The 10928-nt window shown below is 43.8% G+C and overlaps 1 protein-coding gene across 1 annotated transcript in view; it reads left to right on the top strand.

Annotated features, from left to right (window-relative positions):
- The first annotated feature begins 226 nt into the window (after positions 1–226).
- ST6GALNAC5 (ST6 N-acetylgalactosaminide alpha-2,6-sialyltransferase 5) overlaps positions 227–10928 on the top strand; it is a 303483-nt gene continuing 292781 nt past the window's right edge. The window contains exons 1-2 of the mRNA XM_074221141.1: positions 227–241; positions 1268–1543. Of these exons, the coding sequence (XP_074077242.1) occupies positions 227–241; positions 1268–1543 (291 nt within the window). The remainder of the gene's footprint in view (positions 242–1267; positions 1544–10928) is intronic.

Here is a 10928-nt window from a genome sequence, read left to right as displayed (position 1 = left end):
TTCGGGCTCTAATCTCTGCACCATCCCGAGCCCAGCTCTCGCTCCCCGGCCGAATAGCCCCCGCCGCCGCCGCTTCCTCCCCGGGCTGCCGGCCAGCCCGCAGCCCCGGCCCCGCTCCCGGCCCCCGCCACCCCCTGCCCACTTGCCCTGACCATGGCAAGGCGAGGAGAGAAAGTGGCCTCGGACGCCCGCGCCTGAGCATCCCGGGAGCAGGAGGCGGCCCAAGATGAAGACCTTGATGGTGAGTGCCAGCTGCCAACTCCGGGCGCAGGCTCCGAGCTCCCCGCGCGCCCCCGCCGGCCCCGGCTCCCCCCAGCTCCTCAGGTTCCAAGGGACAACTTTCCACCCGCTCTCTGAATGCGTGTCCACGCACACACACACGGGGACACACACGGAGACACACACGGAGACACACAGACACACACACACACGCACACGCACACCAGCCTAGGGAAGAGAAGACCAGGGACGGGAAACTCAGGTCCCAACGCGCTTCCTCCAGTGGGGGGGGGGGGGGGAGGGAAAGGGGGGAGCATCAGTCTGGGGGAAACGGCTGGGGGGGGGGCAAGAGTTGCCTGAAGACTTTCTCGTTTTTCCAGACAGGTTCAAACTTGCTTGGAATAGGGGAGAGAGGGAGAGAGACAGAGAGAGAGAGAGAGAGAGAGAGAGAGAGAGACAGAGAGAGACAGAGAGAGACAGAGACAGAGAGAGAATCTGATGGAGGGGAAGGGGGTGGAGGAGCCGGGGCCGGAGCCGGGGAGTCGCTCAGCCCTCCCTCCCCCGAGGTCCCCCCGAGCAGCCCCCGCCGCCCCTGCCCCCGGAGCGCGGCTGGCCAGCTCGCCCCGCCCGCCGCCCAGAGCCCGGGAGCCAGAGGCGGCGGCGGCGGCACCGAGCCCCGGCGAGCCGAGCCCCCTCCCCGCGCCCGGCCGGGCCGGGAGCAGCCTCTGCCGGCCTGGCGAGGAGGACGGGCCGCTCCCGACGGAGGCAGCGGCCGGGGCTCGGGAGCTCTCCGCGGTGCTGACCCTCCGGGCTCCGGCCGGGGCTCGGGAGCTCTCCGCGGTGCTGACCCGCCGCGCCCCCGCCGGGGCTCGGGAGCTCTCCGCGGTGCTGACCCTCCATGCTCCGGCCGGGGCTCGGGAGCTCTCCGCGGTGCTGACCCGCCAGGCTCCGGCCGGGGCTCGGGAGCTCTCCGCGGTGCCGACTCCACCCGCGGCGCCCTTCGGCCAGGGCAGAAGCGAGTTGAGCCGGCTTCTCTCTCTCCTGACAGCGCCACGGGCTGGCCGTGTGTCTGGCGCTCACCACCATGTGTACCAGCTTGTTGCTCATGTACAACGGCCTCGGCGGAGGCCAGAAGGAGCCCCCCCAGCCGCGGGAGCAGGAGCAAGCGGCGGCGGGGGCCAGCGGCCAGCCCGCGGCCGACAGCAGCCGGCGCCTGAGGCTGGCGAGCAGCAGCGGCGGGCAGCCGGGACAGCCTCCGCAGCGCCCAGGAATTCCTCCGGGGGGACGGCCGTTGGATGGATACATCAGCGTCCTGGATCATAAGGTTAACCCCCCATCCCCCCCCACAGACACATGCACACACGCGCGCGTTCACACGCTCAGCACCCCTTGTTCTTGGGATTCTTCCAGGACCCCCTCCTCTAAGCCCCACTGACTGTAGGTCTCAAGGGAGACGCCACTTGGAGACCCAGGAGGGAGGTGGATGGATGGTTGAATGGATGCAGGTGGGGATTCTTCCTCCAATCTTGGGGGAAGGATGAAAAGTTTTGGCGAAGACTTGGGGGGGGGTAGGGAGGCTAGGACTCGCTGCCTTTTGTTTTCTTCGGTAGGCTGTACTATGCATCAAGACTGCTTGGTTTGGGTTTTTCTCTCACCCTAAGCCCCCGAGTTGCTCAGTTTCCGATGCTATGGGCAGGGTTGTTTCTGAATCCATTTCACATTTTGCTGTTTCTTTTGACAAGCTGGATTTGAGGTTGGGAGGGACAGAGACACTGAAGGGAATGAACAGGAGTGGTCGTGTGTACTCCATCATAATTAGGCAATCGGCCCCCAGGAGCTCCTCAGATATTGGAGTTCTTTTCTGATTTCTCCTCCAGATGGTTCTGATTCAGTTAAGTCCTGTGGAGCTAGGCAAAAAAAAAAAAGCTTGAAGCTAAGGCCCTCCATCCCTCACACCCTTTCTCTCTCTTCCTTGCTAGAAGCTGCTACAGGACTTGACTAATAATTAATAATAGGACTTTTTAAAAAATGACAAAGGCTCCTTCCTACAGAAATAAATCTCTGGTTTCCTTGTGCTATATCTCTGGGGAGACCCGTGATCAAGTTTTCTGAATCAAGGAGATGTTGTTTAATCCTGAGTGAATTTAGTCCTCATTATTCATGGATGCTAATATTTTTATTAAAATGTAATTCTATTCAATATTTACTTTACCAAGCTAGAGGAACACCAGAAATTGTCCCAGTTCGGGTTTTCATGAAAGATGTCTGAATCCATGGGTGTAGTATATTAGAGAGAGCTGGAAATAAATAGATTTTTAAAAATGCATCTATGCAGTTCTTTCTGTATTGGTAAGATTTCTCATAGCTTTCAGAGGAAAACAAACTTCTTTTTTTAAAAGATATATCTGTCAATTAGCTAATTGGTCAGCAGAAACTCCCCTCAAGGAGTTTACAGTCTATAAGATTGGCTTTAAATGCATTTCTGGCAAATGATGAGACATTCATAAAAGGAAAATTAACCAAAAAGAAAAAAAACAGAGAAGTCAACTATTATAAGAAGTCCAGAGAAAGGAATTTAGTGGGTTGGAATGTTCTGACCACCATAGTAGCCTAAACCATTCCTAGAAGGATAGAGAGTCTTGCAATAGACTGAGAAATGAAAAGAAAAATTCTGACCAGAAGTGAATCAAAAGCAGAGAGAAGGCCCCCTATCTTGTAATGATTTCCTCTGTTGAACAAGTGGGATAGATGATCACTAAGGGTTTTTCCTAAACCTCTCATATCATGTGATTTTGAGTTGTCTGAAAGACATCAGATTTTGGTTTGGGGTCTACAATTGATTGAAAGCAAATTTTGAATTTCTTTGAGAAAATAAGTATGGATTCTAGAGATGTAATTAGGATTTAGTGAGTATGTAATGAATATCTATGAATTTCATGAAACTATAAATATGGGATCCTAGAATTAAGTCTGGAAAAAGTCAAAGGTTGTTTAATTCAACTCATCATTTTGAAAATGAGGAAGGGGAGTTAAATAATTTTTTTTCCCAGTGCAACAGGTAGCATTAGGAAGTGGCAAGGGAGGAATTTGAATTCCTCTTCTGACTCCAGAGTCAGGAACACTTTCTATTTTAAAAAATTTTATTTATTTAAGGCAATGGGATTAAATGACTTGCCCAAGGTCACACAGCTGGGTAATTATTAAAGTGCCTGAGGCTGGATTTGAACTCAGGTTTTCCTGACTCCAGGACCAATTCTCTTTCCATTGTGCCACCTAGCTACCCCCAGAGATACTTCCAATGTAGCATGATATATCTGGTCTAGATTTTTTGATGTAACATAGATTGAACTTTTTTTTAAAGACTTAGTCTAGGAAAGTGTCTAAGTTAAAGTGGTTTAAAGCTTATGTTTGAGTCTGTTTAACAACTATGAAGGCAGATTTTTGCATTTCTTTGAGAAAAAAAGAATTTTAATTCTAGGATTATTCTTGATGTTTAACTGGCACATAATGAATTTCATCTGTATAATAAAGGAATTGGATGGAATGACCTCTAAGATACCTTCCAAGAGGGAATCACTATGAACCCATGATCCTTTTCAAAATATATCCATTCAATCAGTCATTCAATAAGCAAGTAATAGGCACCTAATACGCAAACAGATCCCTGCCCTCCGGTAGCTTACATTCTACAGGCAAAAACCTAGACCAAATAACTAAGGCACACTTTTGTTACTTGGGCCTGAAAAAGTCACTGCCCAAATAGTATTAATCTGCAGAGCAACAGGTGCCATAGTATTTAGTTTTTTTAAATTGTTTAGGATTACTAATAAGCAACAATTTTAACAAGCATTCTAGCAAAAAAAGTACTGAATTGAGATCCAGGAAAACCTGGGTTCAAATCTTTCCTCTAATACTTTCTAGTAAGGCTGTGCTTGAGCCAGCTGGAGTTGGCTCAAGAAAGCAGATTTTTCCATTTTCAGTTCCATTTTCACCCCCTCTCATCACTGCTTTTTTTCCCCCTTTTAAGCATTTAACACTTCAGATATCAGCAAATGTTAGAACTGTGGTTATTGTTTTGATTCTTGTCTAAATTTAAGAAAGTGACAGGTGGAGATTCATCTTAAAGGTATATTCTTGATACATATTTGCTGAGTCTGTTTGTTAAGCACTTCTCAGCATACCACTATGAGAATCATTTAATCTCCCTGAACCTCAGTTCCCCCATCTGTATAATATGTTTGAGAATAAAGTGCTTTTTTTGGGTTAAGTGACTTGCCCAAGGTCACACAGGTAGGTGATTTTTAAGTGACTGAGTCTAGATTTGATCTCAGGTCCTCCTGACTCTGAGGCTGGTGCTCTACTTTCTGTGCCACATAGCTTCTTCATAAAATACTTTTAAAAAAATCTGTGATTTAAAAAACTGAAAGAACTAAGTTATTGGTATGCTGAGAGACCTGCTGGCAGAATGAGTAGAATACCAGTACCGTAGACAGGCAGATCTGCATTCAAGGTCTGCCTCAGACAGACAAGTCAGCTACGACATCAACAATAACAACGACACTGACTGTAGCATTTGTTTAGTACTTCCAGGTTTTCAGGTCACTTTATATAGTAAACTTCATGACAGCCCCCCATTTTACAGATAAAAAAGACAGGGGAAGAGCCATGATTTGTCTTTTCTGAGGTCACTCAACTAGGAAGTTCAAAAGAAGGATTTGAAATCTGATTTCTGATTTTTCTGATTCCATGTTCCTTGCTCTATCTACTCTGCCACCTACCTTCCAAAATTAAACTCTTTTCAAACTCCCAAGCTCCCTGAGCACTAAATTGCTAATATTCATCTGGGAAGGGAGTCATCACTATGGCAGTTCCACCACTTGAATGAAATCAGGGGTCCAAATTTAAGAGGAGGAGGAGGAGGAAGACGAGGAAGGAGGAGAAGGAAAGAAAAGAAGAAAAGAAGAAGAAGAAAAGAAGAAGAAGAAGAAGAAGAAGAAGAAGAAGAAGAAGAAGAAGAAGAAGAAGCAAAGATTTTAAAAGGGAGGAAAGGGGAAGTTGTCCTTGGAGGAAAAGAAGGATGGGTTCATAATGCTTTTGCTCATGCATGCCTAAATAGAAATCTCCAGTAAAATCCTCTGGCAATTCTTTGTGGCTTGGAGATGAGCCTGGATTTTTGAAGACTATGCCAGTAAAGAGTGAGTTCTAGAAGGTCCCACTAAGCTTGAGAGAGACTTTGAATATAGGTCCAGAGATGAATGAATTATTGTCTGTTTGAAGAGTCATTTCCCTAAAGTCAGAGTTAATTCCATCATCAAGGTAGTGGCTGAATTTGAAGGAGTGCAGGAAGGAAAAATTTTGTAGGGCTAAAGCAATTCTTGACAGAGGAAACTTGGAGTAAGGAGCAGAGTGTCTACCTTAGAGGCAAGAAGACCGGAGCCCTAGTCCAGTGTCTGACTTGCTGGCTATGTGACCCTGACTGAGATAGTCCTTTTGCTTCTATACAAGTCTGTCTCTTCATCTGGAAAATTAGGGTATTGAACTAGGTGGCTTCCAAGGTGTTTCTGAGCTCTGGATCTAGGATCCCATTATCTCTCTGATCCTCAGTTTCATTACTAGAAAATTAAGGGTGTCTCCATAGTCTTTGAGGTCCCTACCAACTGAAGAGATGGAACTCAATAATCTACTAATTTATGAAGAAGTTTTTGGTCTGTGGTTTGAGGGAACTCCTTCACAGCAACAGAGTCAGGAAACTGGTGAATTCAATGAATCCTTTCCTAACTTTCCCAGGTAGACTGCAGGATGGCACAATTGACTGAGTGCCAGTCAGGAATAACTGAATACAAATCCTGTGACTTAGGTAAGACACTGAACTTCAGCTTCCTCATCTGCAAAATAAGGAAGTTGGACTTGATGGTTTCTTTTGAAAGTATATGTGAGGGGTGGTTAGGTTGCACAGTGGATAGAGCACCGGCCCTGGATTCAGGAAGACAAGAGTTCAAATCCAGCCTCAGACACTTTCTAATTACCTAGTCATGTGGCTTTGGGCAAGCCACTTAACCCCATTGCCCTGCAAAAAACTAACAAAAAAAAAAAAGAAAGTATATGTGACTATGTTAAAATGTGCCTGTATTTCTTTTGCCCAGGGAAAGGATGAAACAAACCTTCACCTGTTCACCTGTTCAGTGTTCCTTGGTAATATGCCTGTTGTCAAGCCATTAAGCTTCTCACTCCTCAAAAATTGCAGGTGGCAGGCTTGGTTGATACCAAGTATATCTGCAATTTTTATAAATGCTAAGAGCTGAAAGGGACATTTGAAGTCACGGAGTCTACCCTCTTATTTTGGTTCTTGTCCTTCATTATGAAAGAAGACCAAAAAAAAAAATAGATCACTCATACACTCTTATTTTACAGATGAGGAAACTGAGGTGTTAAGAGGTCAAGCAGTTTGTCTAAGATCACATGGATAATATAGGGTAGGGTCACAATGTGAACTCAGATTCTTACCATAATTTGGCAATCGTTTATTTTTTGTAATTTAGCTTTATCTTTTTCAACGAATAAAATTCTATTTTCTCTCCTTTTCCCAGTTTCACTGGGAAAGAAAACAAAACAAAACCTTTAGAACAATTAAGCAACTCAAGAAAAATAAGTTCCCATGTTGTCCATGCTCAAAAAGTCTATATCTCAATTTGCACATGGTATTCTTCCCCTATGTTGGAAGGTGGGTACCAAGGCTCATCCTTGATGCTCTGGAATTATGTTTGGAATTGAGCGATGATCTCATGCATATTCATAATCATTTATTTATTTAGTCCCTACCCTGGCCCAGGCACCTGGGAGAGAAAGAGGAGAACAAACATAAAGGAGGAGTAGAATCTTTGATTCAGAGATCTGGAAACAATGACTGAGATATTATGCAGGAAAATGTTCTTCCCATCCTGCATAGGGGTCTCCCAGATGGATACATTTGCAGTCGGTCTGTTCCACTTGGTGATGGTATTAGCATTTTAGCTCCCAGGATGTCATTCAACAGGTGGCCCTAATCCACAGCACCTGCAGTTCACAAATGACAGTATGTTTGCAAGAGGCAGCTTCGACTCCTACTGCTGAAGACTGAATAACTACAGAGATCCAATCATTTTGTGCATTGGAGAAGGATTTTCTGCAAGTCAGGGCCCTGTTGCCTGATGAGATATGTGATGAGGATGAAAACATCACTTACTATGACCTTGCTGTCTCCCCACTAATGGGGGCTCTCCTGCTATCAGGTGACTGGAGTTCATTCAGGCCAATAAGATGGTGGCTCTCATGTCACAGCTGAGCTTTCTCATTTTTAGTTTAGTGAGTTTTCTCTGCTCTGCTCTGCACCTCACCCCCTCCATCCAGCCCAGACCCATTTCCACCTGGGAAAACAGGAAACTTTCTGCATTCTGCAATTACAGTCTTGCTTTTAGGTTTTGCAGGCTGACTGGTTCCTCACAAAGGCAGCCAGCAACTAAGCAAAAAGATTAGCTTTGAAAGCTACAGCAACCTTTTCCTGACTTTTGGGGGTCTTACAGAGTATATTGAAACAAAACTCTAGCTCAAGAAAGAGAGAATCTGGATTTGAATCCTGCTGTTTACTACCTACATGCTCTTGGAGAATTCATTTAACCTTATCAGTCCGCAGTTTCCTTCTCTGTAAAATGAAGGGGATGTTCTATGTAGCCTCTGACATCCATCCCTTCCAGAGCAAAAACCCTGATTTTGTTAGATATCACTGATAGGTGATTTTGTTGACCCCTTCATTTCCCCATAAGCAAAATGGAGGACTTGGACTGGACACTTTCTTGGGTTCCTAGTAGCTCTAAATTTGCATGCTAAGAACTCCCAGTGTGGAAAGGATATAGACCAAGGTCAATTAGCAAGTTTGCTATAACTATTCATCTTGGAGACTAGCCTCAGGCAAGATTAGGTCAAGGGACTCAGCCTGAATCACACATCTAGTTGTGTCAGAGGCAGAATAGGGAGCCAGACCTTTTTGTGATCTAAACTCTGTCTTCTCTCAACTCACCCCACCCCAAATTGCCTCCTGCTGTTATCAGGAAGAAAAACCTTTTCTGTTGACATTGTTGCTACTGTTGTTGCTGTTTTTGTTGTAGTTGGGATTGATTTGTATTCCACAAAGAAAATTTAATGTTTAGATCACACTCAGAGGAACATCCTGTAGCTTCTGGAGATCTTAAATAAAAGCAGGAAACCACGGCACAAGCTGGTGGGCAGACAGGCAGACGTCCTGCTTGTACACATACAAATGGACTACTGCCCTGGTCAGATACCTGGTCTGGACCTTCTTACAAGCTCTCTGCTTGAAACAGCAAAAGTTTAGAAAACTGAGTAACGGAGTGATTTCCAATGGAGAGATTTTAGGCAAGCTAATATCATAAAAGGGTGGTTCAGTGGACAGAGAGCTGACCTTGGAATCAGGAAGACTCACATTCCTGAGTAAAACTTGGATCTTAGACTCTAGCTCGGTGACGCTGGACTTCACCCAATTTGTCTTTAGTTTCTGCATCTGTAAAATGAGCTGGAGAAGGACATAGCGAGCTACCCCAGGAGCTCTGACAAGAAAACCCCAAATGAGATCATGAAGAGTCTGATACGACTTATACAATTGAACAACAACAATAAAAAGGAACGCAAAGCATAGGCCAACTGACGTTGTTGGAAAGGTCTTTGGATCTGGAATCATGGGACTTGGGTTCAAATTCCACCTTTATTCCAAATGACCTGCATGGCATTGGACAGGTACTTTCATTTCTCTTGGCTTTTGTGTCTTCATCCTTAAAATATGGTTATTAAATACTTGCATTGTTCAGAAATAGAGTAGTATAATCAAAAGTTGGACTCAGAACCAAACATATCTAGGTTCAAGTCTTGCCCTGACACATACAAACGATTCAATGTTCTACGAATGGAAACACTTTAAGGAGAGAAGTTGTCCAACAGGTGCCAATTCATTTGTGGAAGTTTCCGACTCCAATAAAATCACAGATTCAGATTTTAAAAAACTTAGCTTTTAATCCTTGTATCGTAAACTTTTTTCATAATCGTATGAAGAAGGAACTAAAGGGCATGATGTTATTTCTCATTTTTTGACAATCACAAATTGTTTATTCCACTTCAGATTCATTTCTGGATTTTTGAACAAATATATTTATTCAATAATTCCTTCATTAAAAAGTATTTGGTGAACCCTTCTTTTTTGTAGAAATACAAAGAAAACATCCACCCTCAAAGAGTTTAACATGCATTTGAGAAAATGAACCTATTCATCTGGAAAGCTAAATCATGTGAGGAAGGCCATGGCACACATCCATACAAAGACCACATAAAAATGTACATATATATGTGTGTGTGTGTGTGTGTGTGTGTGTGTGTGTGTGTGTGTGTGGTTAAGTAGATAGATTTAAAATTAAGTGACAAATGATAAAATAGGGGGAGCTATCAGAGTGACTATCTCTGCAGAGAAAAATATTCTACATTAAAAAAGCATTTGAGTTCTTGAATTAAGTGGCATAGAATCCTACCCTTCAATCATGCCAATTTCATAATGAGAACCAGTTACTAAATAATTAATAAGCAATTATGATCTCATAGCAACTTCAAAAGGAAATTCATTAAAATGACTGGAAGTTACAGAATGCCAAGATTGTCAGATGATGCCCTCTGGCTTGACCTAGGAGTCTGGGGGTCAATGTTTGGATGCTGGGAGGGTAGACAGTCCACATTCATCCAGCCTTCCCTCAACAGACATGAAGAACTGCCTAGTACTGAAGCATAAAAGTGTATAATAAAGGGGCCTTCTTTGAGATTTCCTCATCTGCCAAATGGGAATAATATTTGTTCTGTCCTAAATAACTCAAAGATTTTTCCTACTGAGTAAATGAGATAAAAGAAATGAACCTACTTTGAAAAATTAAAATCAATAAGTATTTGAGAGCATCCGTAAATATTCATGTCACTTTCTTCATGAAGCTTCTCTGATCTTTGCAGCGGCTCATGTCTCCCTCACATAGAAAAAATACCTTGAATATTTTGCATTTATTTATTGAAATATGTACATGGATGTTTAAAAGCTTGCCTCTTTTGTTATGCTATTATTATGATTTCAGTCTCTAAAGATACAAATAGCACTCCCTTCTCTCAGTCAACTTCCTCTACAGTTTCCTAACTAACCAGCAACCCCATAGTTCACACTACAGATCATGTCCAGCCCTGACCTGCCCCAACCTAACCTCAACTTTCACTATTTCCCTTGACCTACTCTTCCATGTTACCACAGTTATATTTAAAGATTATATATATATATATATATATATATATATATATATATGTATATGCCCTTAATCCTATCATCACTCACATATATATATACATATATATATATATGTATACATACACACACATATTTCCATGAAATCTGAAATTCAACTTCCAATCACAATTGATTGGTTTTCCATCTTTCTTTCTTCCTCAAAACTCAAAACCCTACTTTTCAGCTTCATGACCTCCAACCCCTCAAGCCACCTCACCTATATGACTACACACTCTTCCCTCCCCATCGAAACTCTTTGGTGAACCAGTCCAACTCAGTATTGTCCTCAGCTTTCAAATCCTTTGCACCTTTAACCTCTAGAAGATCTTGCCCTTTCAGATCCCCATCTTGA

Source organism: Macrotis lagotis, chromosome 2 (assembly GCF_037893015.1).
Source record: "Macrotis lagotis isolate mMagLag1 chromosome 2, bilby.v1.9.chrom.fasta, whole genome shotgun sequence".
NCBI classification, from domain to species: domain Eukaryota; kingdom Metazoa; phylum Chordata; class Mammalia; order Peramelemorphia; family Peramelidae; genus Macrotis; species Macrotis lagotis.
Note: the sequence above shows the minus strand (reverse complement) of the source record. Positions and strands in the feature narration are given on the sequence as shown.